We start from the raw sequence: 24,562 nt of genomic DNA on the forward strand, positions 1-24,562 counted from the left end.
AAAAAAGCTGTTAAAAATATGTTTGTACAAAAAATGTTCAGAGTTGTGAATAGAATTGCCAGCATTATTATCACATTATTGTTATTAGCGGTAAGGTAAAATGTTTATGTGTAAGACTACAGAAAATGATAGATTGTAAAAAAAAAAAAAAAAAAAGCCTTGATTTGACAAAGCTTTCCAAATGATTTAATACTGTTAGAAAAAAACTTTTCAAATGATTTATGTACAGACGTCACTTTTAATTATAGTGTGTAGGATGTGTTGTAGACTGATAATTTGGAAAGTTTTTTCTAACAGTACTGAAACATTGGGAAAGTTCGATTGACATTTTTAAGCCAAAATCAGATATTAAATATCATACAAAACAAAATAATAACTCTCTGACTATGAGGAATGTAGCATTTTATGGAATTGGGCCTCCTAGAATAAATATGGAACATTAAATATATTACTTTATCTACATCCAATGGTTACATTTGTAGCTTTAGCATCAATTTAAATGCCTGCCTCTGACAACTTGTACACGGTTGCTACAACAGTCCACCAATTTGTCCTTTCCACCTCTTCTTTCCTTATCCCATTCAACGCAACACAGATATCATATTCAGCTCTCCTTCTACCTTCTACCTTCTCACGCTCCCTCTTGTCCTTTTTGCCCTCCCCCCTGTCTTTTTTTTAAATGCTTTATTTTGTCGTGACACAATGAGTTGCATACACAGTCTGGTACCATATGACATTGGTTTACATCATTCAACAAGGTATAACATGGTTCAGTATAATCGTTCACCAGACATGCAGTGGGGTTACTAGTATCGCATTGTACCAACATTCTCGTAAGCTTAATTTGAGGCTGCTATAGAGTAGCATACAGCGCTTGATGCCTGGTCCTAGCAACCCTCTTGTTGTCTTGTTGATGTAGTGTACCATGCTTGTCCTGCCTTTGGCAGGTCCCCTGTGTTGCAAAAGACTGTGCGGCTGTTACTTTTTCCGATGTTTTGAATGTTCGTGTGCCCCATGTGTCTGCTCCCTTGGATGTGTTACGTTGGTCAACTATTTTGTTATTTCTAACTAGAGTCAAAGAAAACAGGAATGATAGAGCACAGGTTGAGAGATAGGAGGGGGAGGGGGAAAAGAAGGGGGTAGGGGGCGGGATCCGCTACTGCAGTCGATGGGTTACCATCGGGGCCTGGTTATATATTAGTTTCACACGTTAGAGTTTTCCCAGGGTTCCCAGATCTTTTGGAAATATTTGGAGGTGCCCCTTATTCTGGCTGTCAGGTCAACCATCAAGTGGACTTCTTTTATTCTGTTGATGACCCCTGCGATGGGTGGTGTGCCTGGCTTGAGCCAGTCTGAGGCTACTGCCCTCCTGGCTGCTAAGGTTATCTTATGAAGTAGCTTTTGTTCCTGCCTAGTCCAGCCGTCTAGAGTCCTGCTCAATAGAAAGAGAAATGGGTCGAGGTCTGGAGGTCTGCCAAAGACCTGTGTCAATAGTGCCTGTATCTGTTTCCAAAATGTGATCATCTGTGGGCATTCCCACCACATGTGGACGTACGTCCCTCTCTGGCCACACCCCCTCCAGCACTCATCCGTAGGAGTCTTGTGTATTTGGTATAGTTTAACTGGTGTAGTGAACAAGCGAAGCATTGTTTTGATAGATTGTTCCTGGAGGGTAACGCATACCGATGAGGTATGGTTCGCCTCCCAGATCTCTTGCCACTCTATGCCTTCCAGCGTGTCTCCTAGGTCCCTCTCCCATTGATCCGTATAAGCTAATTTGCCCCAGTCCCTTGCTTCTGAACAGAGGTGGGCGTACCTGAGCGTTATCATGCCTTTGGGTATTATTTCTTGGAGGCAGATGCGCTCGAAGAACATCATCTGTTTCCGGGCCGCCATCTTTATGTGTGCCCGGTTCGCAAAATCCCTGATTTGTATGTATCTAAAAGAATCAGCAGGGGTGAGATGGCCCCACTGTCTTAGTGTGTCAAAGGTGATGACCCCTGTTCCCTTGTATAGTTGGCAGATGCGTTGTAAGCCTATCCTAAGTTTTTGAAGTCTCTAGCCATCATACCTGGGATGAAGGCTTTGTTGCGTAAGTATGGCATAATAGGGGATGGGTCCGATGCCAACTGGTCCCCCCTGTCTTTTTAACCACATCATCCTTGTACACAAAAGTCATGTTCCTATCAGCCCCCACATGCAGTTCTCATGTCTGCGTAATTTGAGGATAACGTTAACTATTTTAGGGACCTTTTCAACCCTATCTTGCAGCAAGATGGGGCCTTAATGAACTACATGCTAGGTCCAACGTTATGTAACAAGCTGTTTACAGCCAGAATGTTGCTATTTTTTATTATATGGATTTCTGCTAAGAGATTACCCTTCTTCTCTTCACTTACCTTTAGTTTTGTAACAAGGTATGTGCACAGTGCATTCCTCTTTGATGTGAGGTTTTGTTTTAGGACTGCAGCCACCAGTATGGATCCCTCTGTGATCAATGCAAAGAACTACACGGTACCTCAGCCCATGCCCACATGTAACTGTACACTGAAAAATAGATAAATAAAGTCACTAAACTCAGAGATCACGTTATTTTTACTGTATAAAGCACTTACATTCAATGTAAGTCTGGCATTTAAAAAAAAAAAATAGCAAGCATTCGTTCCAAAGGAACAAAAATAACGTTTTTAAAATTATACTGACAAGATTAATAATATTTGTAACGTATGTCACAACCCATTAAAATCACTGTGGATAAACAAGACCTTAATATTAGCTGGCACAATGCAAAATTTAATAAACATAATAACATGAATTACTTGCTTTCACTTACACGCCTATCGAACATTGTTAAAATCCCACACATATGTTTCCAGCACATGGAAACAATTCATGGGATCTTCATTGCCTACTTGTAGACAATCCATGGAGCTACAAAAAGGTTTATTCACTAACATACAACAGATAGACAAAAAAAATCTTCAAAGAATTAATTTGATTTTTTTTTCACCTTAATTTTGTCAAGTGGTTTTCAATTTACCACCACTCATTGTTTAGTAACTAAACCTCCACCATCACCAAACCTGGTAAAAAGGCATAACAGTAAGTGAGAACATAAGAAAATCATGTCTTGCTTTTGAGATCTCTAATGTGTGCTGCAATGCTAATTGCTAATATCATGAACTAAAATTATGTTTTTTCAAATTGTCATCAAGTTAAATAATAGTTTTAATACTTGGTATTGAGATTACTTTGGTAAATTTAAGTTAGTAGTTGGATGTAAGTACCAGGCCAGATTATAAGGCAAAACAGACTATAGCAATACTTTTGCCATGCCAATAATCTGAATTATTTTATGGGGAAAGAAGAGGTATACTGTCATACAGATTTTAATTTGCAGTTAATCATATAAGATCTATTAAACCTCAATTTAATACCCAGAAAAATCTCTCAACTGCTTAACCAATTGTACTAATTTATTTACAGCACTGGCTTGCTATTATTGCATATTGCAATGATTACGACAAAATGTTTTCAAGCCTGCTTGTATAATGACTAGAATATAGTCATTCAAGAATACAGAGTAGAAAGGCAACACAAATGGAGGAAATTAGACACAATGCATTTATTTCTAAATGCCTTTTTTAAAGTAAAAAAAAAAAAACCTGTTGGTTACTTACCGGTGACCATTCCTGAGCCAACCATTTAGGACAGTCAAATATATTGCATGGTTGTACTATCGGCATTTTGGGAGTATACATACACTTCCATTCCTCCACTGAGCTGACTTGCCCCTGAATGTCTTCTTCTACACATGATACTGAGCGGCTCTGTATGCCTCCGCCGCAGGAGGAGGAGCACGCAGTCCATGGGGTACTTTCCCACCTAAAAATAAAGAAGGGCAGTGAATCGTAATGAAAAATGATATCAAGACATCAGTATATCCGTAAGCCAAATTTAAAAATAGCAATCGAAGTTTGTTACCTCCAGCACTGAATGATACCTGCTAGTTTCAGTTGGCCGCAACGTGATTTTAACATCATAAACCCAGGGAATAGAATATTGACCATTAAGGCTATGAGGGTTTTCAGATTGAAAAACTTGATAGCATAGACAAGGATCATAGCTCATAGGATAAAATGCTTAGCCTTTTTGGTGAAATTAAGTTATTTTTAAATATGTTTTAAGAAATCTTGATCTCTGATTGAAATATGTCTTTTTATTATTGATTCGTACTTAATAGCCAGTAAAAATCCAGAAAGGCTTTGCAGTAATGGTAGTGAATCTTTTCTCTGTAATAGACAGAAAGAAGATTTGTACTTAATAGCCATTATAAAATCCAGAAAGGCTTTGCAGTAATGGTGGTGAATCTCTGTAATAGACACAACGTAAGATTCTGTCAAGAACCAACCTCTGCTTTGCCTTCTTAACATTAAAGGAGTGCTCACAACCAGTACACTTCATTTTTAAAAGAGGTTTGATAAACAAACAACTGGGGGCCTGGGCTCTCTTTGGCATCCAAAGACCTCTGAAGTCGTATAGATAACGCACAATTACATGGTCAGTCAATCATTGCTGTCCAAGTTTGGAAGGATTATACAGATGATACATAAGGGCAATTTCCACATTAGACTGCAGAGCTTTTTTTGACATCTAAAAGCTAGCCCTTTGTCAAAATATAGTAACTCAAAAGAAGAGAAAAGAGGAGAGAAAATAGATAGAAGAATGGGGAGCCGATACAGAGAAATCCTCCTGAATGGGGGGTAACCCTATAATAATAACAAACAAAGAAAAGTCAGCTGAAGTCGGCTCAGCTGCAAGGTGAAACGCGCTTCAGGGGTCCATACGCACCCCCCTATAATAATAACAAGCAAAGAAAAGTCAGCTGAAGTCGGTTCAGCCGCAAGGTGAAAGGCGCTTCAGGGGTCCAGACGCTCGACCTGCTCTATTCATTCACAGGCTGACTTAGACACCAGACGGAAGGGTCCTAGGCATTGAAACCGCTCCACTCACTCTAAATCTGACTTGGATATCAGATGGATGCTTAGGTTGGGGACCCGTTGGGTGGGTGATTATCGAGCCTTTAAAACTAGGGACAGCTTTTGTTAAGGAGTGCCCTTGAAAGCACAATAGGGAAATTACCATTTGATTGTAAGGACCAACATAGCCTGATCCTATACTAGCGCAGCTATCTTAATAGGATTACACTCGATACATTATCCAATTTGTAAGTAGTTGTTATATCTAGATTAGAAGTTGTTGCGCCCTTATACTGAATACAAACCATGGATCTAGTTTTAGCCCAAGTGCAGCCTGTGTGAGCTTTGAGTGTTTGGGTATACATTGTAATATTGTACTAGATTTTTGGAGGTTCAGATACATACATCTGTACACTGTTGTGTGAGGAATTATATCTATGAACCATCAATGTGGTTCTTCTCATATTTCGATTTAGTAATTTTACACCATTTAGTAGACCTACACCTCATATTTATATTAGAATTGTATTATTGTTGTGTGTTTATGTAATTGGTCTTTTTTTGTGTTTGTCTATATATTTTATTTATTCATAGCACCAGTATGGAGCTTGGAGTGCCTCTTTAATATCATGGATAAGTATAAAATAAATACAATTAAATGCAGTCTTTATAATAATCCCTTTATATAATGACAGACAAAGACAACATTTATTAAAATGTGTCATTTGTTAGACCACATGACTCGTTTGGACTCAGGAATTTAAAATGGAGCCTAGATGGGATGTTTAACTTAGTGTATGTCATTAGCAATCATACTACCTCACAGTAGATATCACTATATAAACATACCAATGATGGCTTTTATTGGGTAATACAACTTAATAATAGTTAGTGTAATATTTGATATCTGATGGAGAGTGACAAGCCCTTTCATGTCTATGAAATATGAATACTCTATGTTAGTTCTGCAGAATTATTTTTTATTGGAGTCTGGTATTAGCGATAGGTCTAGTCACCAGCATGGAGACATGTTTTCCACATTAGTAAAGGTATGCATCTTGTAAGATATTTTAAAGGGTAAAATTCAATGCTGTACGTACACACTAATCAAGTAAATGCTCTAGTTTCAAAACAATTCAGCAGTAATACTGGTCTTGCGGATCAAACAAGTCTTTTTTCCCAGCAAATTCTAAATTTGCCACTACGCATAGACCTCCATAGTAAACCTTTGAAGAATATATGTCTGCTTTATTTGAATGTTATGGGAAACTCCAGTAGACGCTTTGTGTTGGGATAAACTAAACTGGCATATCCTAAAAAAATAAATAATAACAATAATAATGTTGTTGGTGCAAAGAACCGTGTTAAATGAGCTATGGTCCTCTCCTTTCCCACACTCTATGTACAGTGAGAGTTGATCCAAATGAAGGAGGAACACAAAGTTTCCAACTAACCAGAAGAGAGTGGTGAATGTTTTTCGCTGGGTAGAGACTCATTAAAAAAAAGAGAGGTTCAGTGTCGCCTTGAAACATTCTCTAAGTCAGTTATGCACTCACTTTGTGTGCTCTGGCCTTAAATTTAAAATTCACTTCAAATTCACTTTGTAATTCTCACTTTAGTAAATAAACCTGTTAGACCTCAAAAAGGTGTCTGGACAAAGGATACGTGATTGTATTTGTAAAAGTATATGTAGACTGTGATATGATAAGTCAGTGTAGCAGCCTAGAAACATAGCCCTAAATACTGAGATACTCATTGTTTACCAGGGATCCAGTCCATTCAAGTTAACTGTACATGAGATGTTTCTAAAGTTTTCCAGACCAGTCAATTAAAGTACCATCAGTCCCTATACCAAATAAAAAAAATCAACATGAACACGTGTAGTAATTCACCCCAAGTGAATGCAAGTGAATGTGCCATGGAACCTCCAGGTTTGTGTTGGCGAATAGCTTTTAATCTTGTGTAGTAGCGTAGGACTTAAAATTATATGGCCAACTTTATATCACCTACTGCCAATAGAAAACTATTATATTCCAATTTGGATCCTAAGGAAAGGTTCTATCAAGAAAATAAAAGAATCATATAGATTTAAAGGGGAGCACCATGAAGCACTTCCTCCATAAGAACTTTTCATTGATCATAATGATTACACCCCATGTGCTCAATGTTCTTCACAGAGAAGCATTACACTGGCCGAGGGTGATAACTGCATTTTATTTAAGGTGTATATGAAATGAATTTCAAATTTAAGGCCAATATAGCAGAACCAGAAGCATAGTTGACTTGGAGAATTTCTCCAGTTGATCTATTTTAGCCTTAAATCTGAAATTCTCTTTTAATTCTGGACAATTCTCACCTTAGTGAATAACCCTCATAGTTTAACCCCTTAAGGACACATGACGTGTGTGACATGTCATGATTCCCTTTTATTCCAGAAGTTTGGTCCTTAAGGGGTTAAAGAAAGAATGAGATCCAAGATCTCAAGATTCTGAGAGCATATTTATATTTGAGATAACCAACTCTTCCAGAGAATCACTTCACACCCTTTAAGAATGCAATGAGTTAACACAGTGTAGACTTCAGAAGTGTAAGATGAGATTTTAGACTAATATTTTTACACTCATGAAAAGTCAGCCTGGAAGCTTAGGTCATTAAAAAAAGGATTTCAGAAGCCAACAAAGTATTGGACTCATGTTACTATATAAAAATACTTTCTTCTCTTTTACTAAAAGCTTACAATTATATTTAACTCCTTGCCTGTCATGATATCCAACCACTTGCCTTATAATAACACAGTCTATGCTGGTAGAGGGTGGGTAAAACATTTAAACAAGGAAAAGGTAAAACATAATGAACCAATTATTGGAACTTTACAATCTAATCAAAATGTAATAAACTCTGCTGAATAGCAAACCAATCCAACAATGTTTGTGTGGAAGTAAATAAGTGAAAACATGTTTTTACAGACTTACCTTGATAAAAATGGTATAAAATATAATTTGTTATTGTTCACATACATGATTTACAGTAGCACCAACTAATAAATGCAAAACAAGCCTAAATAGCCCCCCTCCCCCACCCTATTTCCTTCCTTTAGTAAAAACAATATTTGCATGTAGGAATATTGGAGTACATTTTGTGTACATTTTATAGCTGCTAGTAGACTGTTTTTAGGGTTGCTATGTTTCCCTGGACAAACATATCTTATACTTACTGATGGGCTGCACATGAAAAGTGCTGCCCTATAATATGTGGGATTTAAATCACCACTGTCACCCCCAACCACCTCTGAAAAATTAGTATTGCATAAAGATAGAATCTTTAGAAAATACTAATTTCGACTTTCAAATTTCGAATTTCACTGAAACTCCAACATAGTCAAGAGATATACTGAGACAAAGTAGGACTACTTTCTCTCAGTATTTCTCCTCTACCTAACTTTCTTAGACCCAGAGTGGAGTCTAATTTTCAATCCCGACAGCTTTCACCACTGACAGCTGCTGCATGGAATTGGTTGTGTCTATGGAGGATCCCGCTGTTTCGATCCTCCATAGACATCAGTGCTGTACTCTAGCGCATTAGTGAGAGTACAATGGTGACATAGGCTCAGAAGAGGACCTGCCAGACCAAGATGTCAGCAAGTGTTCCTGCCAAGTAAGGTGCTCAATTTATTTTCATTGGAAGTTTAGCTTATGCTCTAAACATCTGTCCAACAAGGGTTTAAAGTACATGCAGTTCAATACTAAACAACAATTCCAATAATCAGATAAGATGAAAATATGATGGAACCACTAACTAAGGTGATTGCAGCTCTAGTCACAGTTTTGTGAATACCCAGGGGCATTCCTGTTACAAACATAGCAGCAACTTTAGGTTTGTTTACAGCTCATTCTTCCTGTGATATCTGCCACTGGGGTGGGGGGGCAGGAGGGGTGAAGCTATAACAAATGTGTGCAGGGAGACAGGGGACTTTCTTTTCACCATAACCTATGTAAAAAAATCAAAAGTTGTTATAGTGCTTGGAGTGTCTTATTAACACTGTAGCCACCACAATTTTAAGTAGTAGGTTATATATGGAGGATTCCCCTCCCCCCCTCCTCCCCCCAGGAACATATGGACTCATTCATGTTATAGTAAATTTAAAAATAAAATCCCAAAATGTGTAGCAAGTGTTGGAAGCAAATTAATCACTGTAGTACAGATTTATGCATTAAAATGTGGACAACAATTACAATCCTGCAAATATGCCCCCACGTGATACTAGAGTGTAGGATTAGTTGACATACCTGGGAAGAGGATGGTAGAGGTCGTAGGGCATAATCTGCTTGTAACCATCACTGTAAGGGTGAAAAACAACATCATCACAAAGTGAGCACTAGCGCAATAAAACAATAAACTACAGCTACATGACTGCACTTTAGATAAGGTTTCCATCCCGATGAGCTAGGCTTGATAATGTTGATGACCAATACTTTCCTGCAAGTAAACACTTTTTCATACACTAATCTGAGGCCTTCGTCTGAACATATCAACACTTTCGAGCTTCACTTTCTTAATGAGCTGGAAATAACTCCAAATGAGACACATCTGAGTTGTTGGACTGACATTTGGATAATTCACGGTTGTCCCACTGATAGAAACAACAGGTAGGATTGTCCAGCTGACATAATGTGAAATATCCATGGACTTTATATAGCAAGGGCATTAGATCCTATTTTTAAACATTTTTGTCACTAATACGTTCAGTGACCTGACAGTGTGTAAAGTTAAATATATATGAAAAATAGAAACACAAAGCTATTGAACTACCCAATAATGTATATGAAAAGTGCAATACACCAGTGTTTATGGTAGCAAGAAAATGTTACATGTTAGTTTCAATGTGGTTTAGAAATATGGACCCCGTTACCGTTCAAACATAGGGGAGAATTTTCTTCATTATTATAATTTTTTTTTTTTTTATGACAGGACCTGACCTGGTCCACTTCACTCAAACCACAGCTAATGCTCAAGTGGAAAATATTAACCACTGTAATAAATATTTCTGAGGTAAAGGGTGCACAGAGAGTCTTGGTTTACATCATTTAAATCTTCGCTGGAGCCCCATAATAAGAGGATGAATACAATCTCTACTGAATGACGCTGCATGCGATAGCAAAAGCTGTGGTACAGAACTCATTATATTGTAAACCCAATCAAAAGAATTGCATGATCCAGAGGTGCTGACAGGCTGAGAGGAAAAATGGCTGGTAACATCCTGTGAAAGCCGCCAAACTTCTGCATGAACTAAAACGACCTCTTAAATTAAAAGAGAAAAATATCTAATGCTTGTTCAGACAATATGGATTTATTCACCACTTGAGGATCAGGTCCTGATAAAACAATCCAAATCCAGCTAACAGGCTCCTCTTTCCCTCTCCCCCCCACCCCCCGCCCCCCCCCACCATGTATTGCTGCAACAACAAAAAAAATTGTCCCCTGAGCAACTAAGTAAACATTAGTGATTTTTTTTTTAAAGCTAGTTTTATCTGAATAACAAAAAAATAACATGATACAGTAACCCATTAGGGGCTCCTTCCTGCCTTATCAAAGTGTGAGGCCCTTTTTATACCAGGAAGCCATCCCCGTGCTCTGGAAATTGTTAAACTGACTGCTGACTTGTGCATTAAAAAACCTGGCAACTGGAGGCTATACGTTTGCTATTACTCCTGATAATGGCCAAATGCTAAGTAGAGACCACGCTAAAGAAACAGCTTTAAATCTGTATGAAGAAAGATGAGACTTCCCCCTACAGATTATAAACAGCCATTATGGCGGGGGAGGGAGATACACAACGGGCTACTTTGTGTTGTGTAGCTGCTGTGACAATCAAAAACTTAGAATTCTACTTCTAAAAGCAATTTGTATGAGTTTCAACATATACAACCCAGATAACCTAGAAAAACAACAGCCAAGATTGTCTCTACTCCATCAATTTACATGTGCACCATAATGTATGTTTAATTCAGTAATTGTTCTTGGACTCTCATCAAATTTAACATGCTGTTTTAACTGATTCTCTATGCAGTCTGTTAAAGAGACACTATACTCACCAGAACAACTAGAACTTATTGTATTTGTTCCAGTGAGTAAAATCATTCCCTTCAGGCTTTTTACAGTAAACACTGTCCTTTCATAGATAATACAATGTTTACATTACAGCCTAGGGATACCTCCACTGGCCACTCCTCAGATGGCTACTAGAGGTGCTTTGTGTGGCAATGCTGCACACTGTGCAGCACTGCCATTCAGTGTCTCACCCCTCTGCATGGAGACAATGAACTTTCATCATAGAGATGCATTGATTCAATACATCTCTATGAGGAGATGCTGATTGGTCAGGGCTGTGTTTGGCTTGTGCTGGCTCTGCCCCTGATCTGCCTCCTTGACAATCTCAGCCAATCCTACGGGAAAGCTTTGTGAATGGCTCAGAGAATCACTTCGGATGATATCAACCAAGCAGGGCTGCCATCAGAAATTTTGGGGCCCCTGACACAGCTCAAGGTCTGGGCCCCCCGGCGCCTGCACCCGAGTCCCCCCCCCCCCCCCCCGAGTCCGCCCACAGGCATGCAGTGTCTGCAGGGCCGGTGCAAGGATTTTTGCCGCCCTAGGCAAAAGTAAAGTTTGCCGCCCCCCCATGTGACATCACAGTGCGCCACCCATATGATCTGCCATGTTAACTAACACAGTGCTGCAGTGCCGCCGTGTTTACATTAAAAGGCCTGCAAGGACAGGCTATAGACACCAGAACCACTACATTAAGCTGCAGTGGTTCTGGGGACTATAGTGTCCCTTTAATGTGAGGTAAATTAGAGATTAGTGCCACGAATAATATACTAGATTGCCTACTTACAACCAGATGAGGATGATGATGGGCTTCAGCTGCCGTCTGGCTCCACTGGTCTGGTGTAGAACAGGCTCTCTGGAGGCGGTTTGTAACTGTGGTCACAAAAATCAATGTTCTGGGAGAATGGGAAACAGCTCCATTTTTTGAGGGCCCTTTACACAGGGGGGGGGGGATGTCCTGATGTGTGTAAGGAATGCATTGTGTGAATCTGTGTTTGTATGTGTAAGGGCTGCAAGGTGAGTTTGTGTATGTATGGGATGCAGTGTGTGTGTGTCTGTAAGGGATGCACTGAGTGTGTGGAAGGGGTGCATTGTTTGTTGCTGTGTGTAAGGGATGCATTGCTTGTGTATGTGTGTCTGTGTGTAATGCATTGTGTGTTTTTCTGTGTGCAAGGGGTGCATTGTGTGTGTGTGATGGATGTCAATCTCTCCCCATACCCCCGTCAATTTCCTTCTTCTCCCCCTCCCTCTCATTGCCTTCTCCCCCCCCTCCAATTTCCTTCTTCTCCCCCTCCCTCTCATTTCCTTCCTTCTCCCCCCTCCAATTTCCTTCCTCTCCCCCTCCAATTTCCTTCCTCTCCCCCTCCAATTTCCTTCCTCACCCCCTCCAATTTCCTTCCTCCCTCCCCCCTCAAATTTCCTTCCTCCCCCCTCAAATTTCCTTCCTCTCCCCCTCCCTCAAATTTCCTTCCTCTCCCCCCTCCCTCAAATTTCCTTCCTCTCCCCCCTCAAATTTCCTTCATTCCCCCTCAAATGTCCTCCCTTCCTCTCCCCCCCACTCCCTCAAATTTCCTCCCTTCCCTCCCTCTCCCCCACTCATACAAATTTCCTCCCTCCCTCTCCCCCCACCCCCACTCAAATGTCCTCCCTCCCACTCCCCCCCCCACTCAAATGTCCTCCCTCCCTCTCCCCCCCCACTCACTCAAATGTCCTCCCTCCCTCTCCCCCCCACTCACTCAAATGTCCTCCCTCCCTCTCCCCCCCCACTCACTCAAATGTCCTCCCTCCCTCCCCCTCACTCAAATGTCCTCCCTCCCTCTCCCCCCTCACTCAAATGTCCTCCCTCCCCCCTCACTCAAATGTCCTCCCTCCCCCCCCCTCACTCAAATGTCCTCCCTCCCCCCCCCTCACTCAAATGTCCTCCCTCCCCCCCCCTCACTCACTCAAATGTCCTGACACCCGGCGGGCGCGCGAGGGAGCACTCTCCCTGGCTGAGTGCTTCCTCTTCAGCTCCCTCGCGCGCCGCGTACTGATGCCGGAGCCGGAAGATGACGTCATCTTCCGGCTCCGACATCAGTACAGTGCGCGAGGGAGCTGAAGAGGAAGCACTCAGAGGAGAGTGCTCCCTCGCGCGCCCGCCGGTTGTCAGCAGGGTCAGCCTCTGGGGGGCCCTGAGGTGACCGGCTGCTGGGCCCCCCAGGAGAAGAGGCTGGCCCAGTGGGTACATACCGGGGTCGCAGGACCCCCTGCGACCCGGTATGTTCCCACTGAATGTGGGGCCCGGACGACCTGAGCAGTCCGGGCCCCCCAGGACCGCCGGGCCCATGACAACCGTTGCGGTTGTCATGCCCTGATGGCGGCCCTGCAACCAAGCAGGCAAATCGGGGGCAGAGCCAGCAGCAGCAGATTTGAATACAAGTAAGATTTTACCATATTTAGGGAGGCTAGATGGTGGTTTTAACACTATAGGGTCAGGAATACATGTTTGTGTTCTTGACCCCATAGTGTTCCTTTAAGTTATATGGCATTTGGAGCGTCACAGTAATATCTGTTGTCACACAAAATTCACTCTTAACTGGGTAAGGACGATTGCTTTTTTTAAAAATATCAATCAGGTCAATAGTCCGTCATCTGATATGGAATACAAATACACAAGTCCTGCGTTCAAACTCCCACCACATTTGGGCGGCAGAAACGACTATAGTTCACATCAGCCACAATACATATAGTAAAAACCTAAGTAAAAAAAGTTACCTGCGCTCTCCCCAAATCCCTAAGCACATTTAAACAAGTGTAGGTTATTTAGTAACTCAAATGGCCATTAGAGGGATGCCCACCTGCCACCCCAAGGCAAACCTGAAGCTCAAGGAAGCAAGGCGAATAGTCAGTGTAGGACCCACCTAAGAGTTTTGCCTTGACGTGGCAGGTGGGCATACCTCTAATGGGCATTGGAGAAACTAAATAACCTTTATTTGTTTTAATATGCATAGAGATTTGGGAAGAGCGCAGTTAACTTTTTTCTTTGGTTTTTATCTGATATGGAATGCTTGGCCCTTTTAAAAAAGTTCTATTGCTGTATAGGTGTGCTGCTGATGAAAAAAAAAACATAGGATATACCATGTTCGGGTAGAATGGGGCACAGAAAGCCACTGATCTTTAATAGGTTAAGAAACATTTTTTATCCTTGATTTAATATTTTTTTTACAAAGCACAACCCTGTGGCTAATTATGCAGTCTTTAATGTATTGTGATGTGCTACACAGTTTAAATGGTTTGATATTTGTTAATAAGTAAGTCAAATGCAATGACTTGGCAAGTCTGTTCCACCATTTGGACAAAAACAGCTGAAAATAAATGTTGCAATCTTCATGCTAAGGGTAAAATAACCAGGCAAGTGCACACAGTAACGGAGGAACAACACCATACGTGTATTTAGTGCGTCACTGCTCCACACTCAACAGGGAAAGAGGTGGGGCAACAACTTTATTGTACCATGTACAAAGAATATAGACACAAGGGCACTTTATGATTATATCCCCAGTCCCTTTCAAATTATTTCCCAAATTGGCTATTTTTGCCTCCATTTGGCTAATCTGTTGTTAAGTCATTGCAAATCACAGTATATACCTCACTGAGACTCACTAAACCATCTTCAGGTTAAAAAGGTATCCTGTAGTAATAGTCTTTTATGTAGAAATGAATACATTGTGGCTAACTAAATCTTTTAAGATAATCAAGGCAACCCAATCTAAGAACTATACAGGAGAGAAGATAGTCCTTCATTTGTTCTAAAATAGGCCACAAACTCCAGTCTCGGCTGTCTTTAATTAATTATTTCGTTCTCTTTGCGGTCTCTGAAATCTGCAAATAGTTGAATGAGTGCGGCGGTTTGTGGCGAAAGAATGCCAGGGATCATTCATACAGGCATACATTCATAATACAGGTTCACCTTTGATTCTTTGTCACAAAATCTTTTAAATGATCATCTAATCACACTCATTCAAGGGAAACAAAGGCATAGCCTATAACGTTTAGAAAATCAGTTCATTCATTTTGATTTCCTCTAATTGCTCTAAATATCTAACAAGTCAAATTATACCCATCAATGTATTTGCCTAAACGTTTCAGTACATACAAAGAAAAAGAAATCATTTGGGTTCACTGGCAGTGCTAGGCAAGGCTAATTAGATGCTTCAGGCTAGTGGTAATGATTGTTCCCTTTGTTGTTGCTCCTGAAAACTTCTGCAAGTTAATGGCTTGTCCACATATCATTGTGTACAAATGTCTTGTAGCAGATTACAATGAACAGTGAAAGGTTATCATAACTCATCCTGAACCCAAACTCATTTATTTTCAAGGCAATCTATGTCTCATTGAGGTGAAGAAAGCAGTGATCTCTGTTTATTCCCAGAAGCTTCTTTTAACAGGCAGACAGAGCTGGTCACCCTCCAAAATTTAAAACGAAAAAACAGTAAAAGGATCACACCACAAACAAAAGGAAGAACATTGCACAATTAATCAATTTGATGCCAAAGTGGCATGTCTTGATGGATATTCTTCTCCTTAAGTATTTTCCAATAACTCTAGTAATTTGATATGAAGAGAAAGCATGTCTACACAGTTTGTATGCTATGTTTTTCTTATCTTTGAGAGTGTGGCAATTATTTTCTTACCACTGCGAGCATCCAATACAGGAAATGTCTGAAAGTCATGCTCATGTTCTTGTTTTTAAAAAAAAAAAAAAAAAAGAATCTGAGAACACAATAAACAGTGTCTGATCTGTGAGCAATCTGTCTACACAAGTTTACAATTATATCTGATAACAGAGGTTGGTTTATTTAAAGTCAATATAACATCTAGTTAGTCCTTGGTTTCAATTGTATCAACTTCTCCCTTGTATCAGTTTTACAAGATAATAACAGGGGATTTTCATAACTACTATCATTTAACCCCTTAAGTACACAACTTCAGAAATAAAAGGGAATTGTGACGGAATATTTCCATCATGTGTCCTTAAGGGGTTAATGGCAAGTAAACCTTTATTCATCCGTGTACTACTTGATTCATCAGTTTTTGTTTGCTTTATTGTCACATTGCATTGTTTTACTTCGCTGAGTATTACAAAAATAATCTAACAATAAGAATAATAATAATAAAAAAAAAATCTACGGCATCAATTATTCCTTAACTGCAGCCCTCCCTACGACCTACACACCCTTTACTATTTAATTCCTTTCACTCGCTCCCTGCTTCTCTATGACATCACACGGAGGCATGCTGAGCAGCACCGGGAGGTTTGGCCGACACTGAATTCAAGGGAAGTAAAATCTTATTTTATTATATTATATTTTTTTTGCGCTTGGAAGTCGGAACCTAAAGAACAATGCCCAATAGTACAATATTCGTAAAAATGAAAAAGAAAAAAATCCAAAAAGGATTGGAGTAACTCTTCAACTTGTAATTGAACAGTGACCTCATATTTGTGAAACTGCGATATAACAATATTGCAGTATTTCGTTTGACATATGACTGCTACAGATTATGGAGAGATGACTGACCTTGCCAGGCAGGGATCCATATTACACTCTTGGAGTTTAGGTTTGGGTTTAACATTTTCAGGATAGTAGTGGCAGTACTGATCGGCTACAATTCGTCCACTTCTTAGGTCATAACATTCGGCTGATGTCAGTTGGTAACCTAAAAAAAAAAAGATAGGGTTAATTTTACTGGGTGTTCAGTATAAAAATTTACACATCTCAGAATGAATAGCGGATGGATGTTGCATAACATATTTCAATATTTGCTTATGTATATTCTGGCCTAGAAATGTGACATTACAGTACATAGCAATTTACTCACTGAAAAGTAAGTTGTGATGAGTACTGACTGAAAAGTAAGTTGTGATGAGTACTCACTGAAAAGTAAGTTGTGATGAGTTAATAACTGAACTGATAATTTTAGGCAAAAATAATCATGTTACGAAGAATTTTTGATGAATGGGATTATTCCTATTTTGGCCTAAACATTGCAATATTTTTGTCATGAGAAATCATTGATTAATGAGAATGCTAGGGATAGTCATATATGTGCCATTGCTGTCTTGTAGTGCATGAAGACATTCTTTTAATTTTAATGAAACCTAAAATCAACAGTATTATGAAATGTACTAATGTTACATTGACTGTGAAGGGTCTAGGCTTAAAATGCAATACCAACTGTTACTATAGACTTTAAAAATGTATTTTGTTGTTCAAGGGTTCAACCTTTTTTAAGATCCAGAGCCTGTCACCCATTGCAGTATGATGGACTGTTTAAAGGAAGAGTCCTTGGTCTCCTGTGACAGAACTCTCCTGTGGAAGAACAGTCCTAGATGCTGATATAAAAATTTTTGGATGTGCTTCTATAAAATATATTGTATCCCTAAAACCATTTTTAATCATTTTATGACTGGAAACAAAATGCCACAGAAATATCCCTCAAAAGGTTACTCCAACCACCATGACTTCTTCTGCATTTTACAGTGGTCCTGGTAGTAGGAATCTGGCTGTGCAGACTTTCTGCTAGAAACACTGCACATCCAGAGATATCTGCACTTTGGTGTCAGGGACTGGTTGCAACCCCGGTACACTGTTCTGGGCTTCTTAAAGTCTATTCAGTGCAAATTTTACGTCTGCTGTCAGCATGTACTGCACGCTATAAACAGAGTTATTTTGATTCTTCACATTGCAGGTAGAGCTGGGCACATGCCACATCAGTGACGATTGCCACGATCTGATGAGCCACTGAATCTGGTAGAACACCGTTTCTCTCTCTCCTGTGCTCCCCTTACTTAAAAAAAATTGCTGACTCTCTTTGCCCCGGTGCCCCCCCCCCCCCTTCACGTATCCTCCTATGCCCCCCTCTCCTTACTTTATAAGGAGCTCTCTCTCACACTATGCCCCCTCCCCTTAATGTATGACAGTGCCCGCTCTCCTCCTGTGCCCCTCTTCTCTCCTTCACATACTTTAGTGTTTGCTCTCTGTCCACTTTTAGTGACAGCTTTCTCTCCGTGTAGCCTTCCCTCACTTTTTACTTACATCTAACAACCTATAGTTAATGTAAGTGAAGGAGAGAGGAAGAGGCAACAGGGCTGCATGGAGGGAGAGATGTCATCTTTAGATGCAGCCCCCCTTCCCTTTACACACACACTGAGTCCTCCCTCCGACCAGCCCTCCCCTTCACTCACCTCACATTCATGAGCCCTCCCTCTGTCCAGGCCTCCTTCCGCACCTGTGATTGGATCAGGGACCCTGAATGATGACTACAGAGGAGGCATGGATCTTCGAGAACATTACCATGCAAGGTAAGTTTTACACTATCTTTACAGGTTCTTATTAATCTAAATGCTGGGTGATCAAGTGAAAAATACCAAATAGGGCATTATAAAGCCAAAAATATAATCATACAAAAGTATTGGAGTGACCTTTTACTGAAGCATAGTTCCCCTCAAACTAATTGTTCTGGCATCACTGAGTCATGGCTAGTGGGAAAACAGGTAACTGTGCCTCTTCAGACACCATCAAGTTAACACGAGAGCAAATCTCTGCAATAGTAAGTAAAAGCAATGCATTTTACAGAATAAGTACTAGTCTCATCACATTACCTCCTCCACATGAAGCTGAGCAAGGAAAAAAATCGGTTTCCCTCCATCGGTGTATGATCGGCTGGTAGAAAATGAACTGTATCACACTGTCCGCAGCTCCAGCATAGCTGACCTGAAAGAGTAATCCACTGGCAAGTTAGTTCCAACAGAAAAACTTAAAAGAATAGCATGGCAGAGAAAAAAAAAAACTCATTAACTTGAGCTTCTCACACATGGGATGGCCGGGTCACCACACCTTCAATCAGCCCCTTTTTATGGACATAGACTTGAAAAGCTAAAATATTACCACTTGCTTATTATGATATTAGAACTCAGCATGCAGGGGGGTAGGCAACAGACAGTATTATTTGGCATTCACTGGTTGATAAGGATTCCTGCGAATCCTCATTTCCATTTGACTGAATATTATATCATATATTTAAGTTTAACTGGTTGCCCAATGAAAACTCAATGCTGCCACTGAGCCCTTTGATTAGAACAACTGATGGTTGGGCCAAGCTCTCATCATTCCCAAAGACTCACAAGCACCGAGGAGTTTTAGACATGTTAATGCTTACCTCTATGTGAATCTTGAAAGATTATTATGTTTGGGAATTCATCTGAACTACTACAAACCAAATCACTATTAAGAGTAAGCTTCTTTAATATAATAGGTATTACCAACTTTTCAAGCCAAACCAAAGGCCCAAAGTTAAGTGATAATCTATAACCAACAATGGAAACCTGGTACTCAAGTAGAAAGACACTAAGATAATGGTTAAGATCTGTGCTCATTCAGCCGTGGTTTGTACAGAACTAAGCAGATATGAGATGTGTGTGGGTGCATGATATTTTGTGCTATTTTTTTTTCAGTTGTTTTGTGCCGTTGAGGGATTGGATACCACAAGGTATACAATTCCTTGACAAACAAACAATGGTTTGTTTGTCTGTCCCTTTAATATTTATGTATACTATACTATAATACTATATTACAGAATGTATGTGATATAGTGCAGCGTCTCTGCACCATGGAAGGATAGAAACTGCAACACTTGTTAGCATGGTGCTGATATCTATTGGGTATCGACAGGGATAAACTGTCCAAGTATAGCTTAATCCCACATAGAAACTACATGATGATCTTTACAGAAATGTAATTGTGATGTACTTCTGGGCAGCAGAAGTATAAGAATAGCTTTAAACATTCTGAAGGCTGTCATAGTATTTTTTTGTCTGTTACGTATCTTTAGTTATTGTTGATGCTCCTGATATAATCATCACAGGCTTATCGTAGTGATAGCATGGTATTCATCTTTAAGAAAGAATGCGGAATGTTTAAATATGCCACTTTTCCTTTGACTGCACATAATTTTATTTGAGTGTTACTGTTCCCTTAAGACCGAATAACATCATCAATCCCCATTAATAGTAGTTTTTTTAAAAGTACAACACATGTTTAACTTAACATTTAAATTGCTTTAAATACATAGACAAACCAGGGAGGCCTAATTAACAACCACCGCTCCTTTCCCTTCTCAAACACATTTTCTCACTTCTCCTTATGAAGTTACAACACATTTCCTGCCCCAAGTTAGCATAAAGTAAGGAACGCTTTGTTCTTGGACATGCTAAATGGCAATTCTTCTTGGAGGCTCAGCACTTGTCCTGCCTTAAGACTGACATGCACCTCTAGCAAAACAAACACGGACCAGAGAGCAAAATGGAACGCATGACGTCTCGTATTCGTGTGACTGGTTATTTGCAAATGCCCAACTCTTCATTGAAGTTCTGGGTCTAATGGCCCAATCGTTTACATGGTGCAATCCCAAAAGATCGAATTTAGCTCAGAAATGATTGGCATCCTTTTTTCTAATAAGCAGGAGCAAGCAGCATATTATATTCTGAAATTCACAAACATCTGAGGAATGTGCACATTGAACATCTGGCAAATGTAATGTTGAGAGCTTTTATACATTGGGAAAAAGCTCTTTTGCAGAACACAATGGTATCTTAATGTGTAAGCAGCCCTACACAATTACGATAGCTTATCGCTTTTAAACAGTAGACACTCATTTGTTATACTTATTATACAACTGATAATGCTTGGGACATGTACCTTTTATTATAATTTAAGATTAACTTCTCATTTTAGCTTCTCCATTTGGGTGACAAAATCGAGTTGGAGAAGCTAATTGTGGATTGAAACCATCTGTGCTGTCAAAATTTCTTACAAAACTTATTCACACTTAGGGGACTATTGATTTAGATCAGAAGCTGATTCCAGCTGCTAAACAAAATCTGATCACCAAACCATAAATGCAACAATAAAACATTCAAGATCAAAATGGAACTTCTAAAAAACAGGATTATGGGATTACTGTTTCCAAAGACAGTTTATGTTCTGATGAAACAGACACCAAAATTAGAATGGATTTGAAGCATTTCCTACGCTATTACTGTACAGTGTGTAGTTATCCATTTTGTGGGTTTATTAATTGTGTAGAAGCACAGACTTCTGGGTTAATGCATTATTCAAAGAAGCCGCCAAGTTCTGTAGAATTCAGACTCAGTTGACTTCTATGGGCAACTGGGTTTTCAGTTTAGGTCTTGTGAACTATGCTAGGTTACAATTCATTGGCATCTTAAGAAGATTAGCTGATTATTATTATTATTATTATTATTTTATTATTTATATAGCGCCATAAGATTCCATAGCACTGTACAAAGGTGACTGTGTTCCCAAATTCAAAATTGTTCATGTCATTCAACAAGTCAGGGCTATGGGAAATTTAATAAATAAATATTTATTTAAGAGATATTTATCCTTTAGGAGGCAGGATATGCTCTATGACTTTAAAGGAAATATTAATATTTAATCATTATTCATATAAAATATAACAATATCATTAATATACTAATTACTTATGGCATGCAATTATTCCCTGTAAGGACCGATCATTATCACACACACGCTTATTTACTAAAGTGAGAATTATAAAGTCTATTTCAAATTTAAGGCCATAATAGCTCAAAAATGTAAGATTTTTTTTTACTCCAGCTAGTTTGATCTTAAATTTAAAATTCACCCTGAATTCTCATTTTAGTGAATAACCCTTCATATATATTAAAAAAAGTACCCTAGTGGGCAGACAGCAAGGTGGAGAACTGATCAGGACTATTTAGGAAAGTATAGACTACAAGCATTGGAGAGAGCAATGTTTAGAATATGGATGTAACAGAGATGTAAAAATCTCAAGGTATCATAGAACCCCCACCATGATAAGACTTGCAGTAATATGTGAATATATATTGTAACCTAACATGTAGTGGGTTGCTGGTCAGCTCTGTAAATTTAGCTAATTCCAGCAAATGCTAATGGTGACCCTGTATGATGATTCTTGATTCATTTTTGAACCAGAAATGTTGCTCCCAAACAATGACAAACACTTGCACACTGTAGTGTTAAATTCTCCATTATTTTCGGGTGTCGAACAATCAGACAAGATGTATTTGTTGAGTCAGAGCTGAATTTCACTTAGCAACTTGGTGACCTTTGACGCATTAGAACTTCAAAAGCAATTGGAGTAAAATTATTTTACTAACTGTTTTGGGCAAGTGCGGTATTTAGATGAAAAAAAAACCCTCATATTTGAAATCTTTGGGGACTTTAATATTTACATTAAATATACACATACATGTCTTTAGAACCTTTCATATTAAATAACCAAAATATAAAAAATGAGATTTACATTTCCCAGAAAGTGATTTTAACCTCGCAGCAGTAGTCTGGCTAAGTTAGAATCAATAAGTATACTTTCTCCTACATTGGGCCTCATTTTTAAATCCCCAGGAGCTGCAGTTTGAAGGTATTCGGAGCTTTATCAGTAATGAGCTAGATATTCCTTTTTTTATTCTCCTTCAACAAAGCTGTGTAATAATGTCTTAGTGGGTGGCATGCCATTTTCCAATAACTGATTGCAGATATTTGTTTTAACAAAAATATCTCAAGAATTCTGGCCCGGAGGACAGTTTACCCTACAAATGGGGAAAAAACCTCAGCATATTAGATTTGCTGATTTCTTGAATTTAGAACAGGGATCCTTAACCTTATGTACATGGTATTAGATATATATATATATATATATATATATATATACAGAAAATTCAGAGTAATCATTTATACTAACAAACCAATTTCAATGATATTACAAACAGTGAATGCTCAACATATGGAAATTTGTTTGTGTAGGTACAGAAGATGATATCTTTTAAATGAGCTCCATTTGCCACCTAGCAAAGACTTCTGATTGCATTGTTCAAAACATTAGTTAATGTTTGAGGCTCCAGCGCTCGAATTTCTGCATGGATATTCTCCCCGAGCTGCTCAAGTGTACGCGGTTTGTTTACATTTATCCACTCCTTAAGGTATTCCCACAGTAAGTAATCGGGAGCTGAAACTTCCATTTCTTACATTGAAATGGTGGCGGTAAGCTCTTTGCGTCTAAATAATGGACCTGCCATTTCGAAAATAAAATTCCACTATTTTTACTTGTTGTTCCTTCGTGAAATTACCCATGGTGAATATACTCAGTAATAATATACTAACAAATAATTTATTTACCTGTCAAATCCTACTCTTCATTTTTGCTCACCCTGTATACACACACAATAAAACAAGTTCTGAAAAACACCTTCACAAGACTCTTCCCCGTGTCAAAGGAGGTCTTCCTTATTTGTATAAGAAAACTTACATTTTTGAGCCACTTTAATATTACAATTCAGAATGTGGTGGTAATGTGCTTTTTTATCATTTCTAAAGATTCTTGTTGCCCAAAAAAACATTCATGGTTATTTACTAAAGTGTGAATTCAAAGTGATTTTAAAATTCTAATAAAAAAAATAGCCAAAATGGAAAATCTTCTAAGTCAGCTATGCTTTCAGTTAGGCTACTCTGGACTTACATTTGAAGTTCATTTTCATTTCTCACTCAGTAAATAACATATCCCCATACACATTGACACAAGTGACGTGAAAATATGGAGGGATTGAGACACATACTGTCTTTAATGTGAACAAAAAATACTCTATAGCAATCAGTGGCTGTTAGAGTAACTTCCTGAGAATGCCAGGTTCTGCTGGGTGCATTAGAAAGTTACACTTAAAGGGTTCTTCTTTAACCCCTTAAGGACCAAACTTCTGGAATAAAAGGGAATTATGACATGTCACAAACGTCATGTGTCCTTAAGGGGTTAAAGTAAGAATTCAAAGTTATTTTGACAATTAAGGCCAGAGCAACAAAACTGGAAGCAAAGCTGAAGTAGAGAATTTTAAAGTTCAGCTATTTGGCGCTTAAATTGGAAATAAATTTAGAATTCTAAATTTAGTGAATAACCCTGTTAGTGGTATACTATACAGGGAGTGCAGAATTATTAGGCAAGTTGTATTTTTGAGGATTAATTTTATTATTGAACAACAACCATGTTCTCAATGAACCCCAAAAACTCATTAATATCAAAGCTGAATATTTTTGGAAGTAGTTTTTAGTTTGTTTTTAGTTATAGCTATTTTAGGAGGATATCTGTGTGTGCAGGTGACTATTACTGTGCATAATTATTAGGCAACTTAACAAAACACAAATATATACCCATTTCAATTATTTATTTTTACCAGTGAAACCAATATAACATCTCAACATTCACAAATACACATTTCTGACATTCAAAAACATAACAAAAACAAATCAGTGACCAATATAGCCACCTTTCTTTGCAAGGACACTCAAAAGCCTGCCATCCATGGATTCTGTCAGTGTTTTGATCTGTTCACCATCAACATTGCGTGCAGCAGCAACCACAGC

The 24,562-nt window shown here is 38.9% G+C and overlaps 1 protein-coding gene across 2 annotated transcripts in view; it reads right to left on the bottom strand.

The window, feature by feature from the left end:
* ADAMTSL1 (ADAMTS like 1) overlaps positions 1-24,562 on the bottom strand; it is a 918,974-nt gene that overhangs the window by 158,635 nt on the left and 735,777 nt on the right. For both annotated transcript variants that reach the window (XM_063455242.1, XM_063455243.1), the window contains 5 exons: positions 18,727-18,838; positions 16,643-16,781; positions 9,266-9,316; positions 3,681-3,885; positions 2,400-2,547 (listed from right to left, as the gene is read on the bottom strand). In XM_063455242.1, the coding sequence (XP_063311312.1) occupies positions 2,400-2,547; positions 3,681-3,885; positions 9,266-9,316; positions 16,643-16,781; positions 18,727-18,838 (655 nt within the window). The remainder of the gene's footprint in view (positions 1-2,399; positions 2,548-3,680; positions 3,886-9,265; positions 9,317-16,642; positions 16,782-18,726; positions 18,839-24,562) is intronic.

The sequence above is a fragment of the Pelobates fuscus genome, chromosome 5 (genome assembly GCF_036172605.1).
Source record: "Pelobates fuscus isolate aPelFus1 chromosome 5, aPelFus1.pri, whole genome shotgun sequence".
In the NCBI taxonomy this organism is placed as follows: Eukaryota; Metazoa; Chordata; class Amphibia; order Anura; family Pelobatidae; genus Pelobates; species Pelobates fuscus.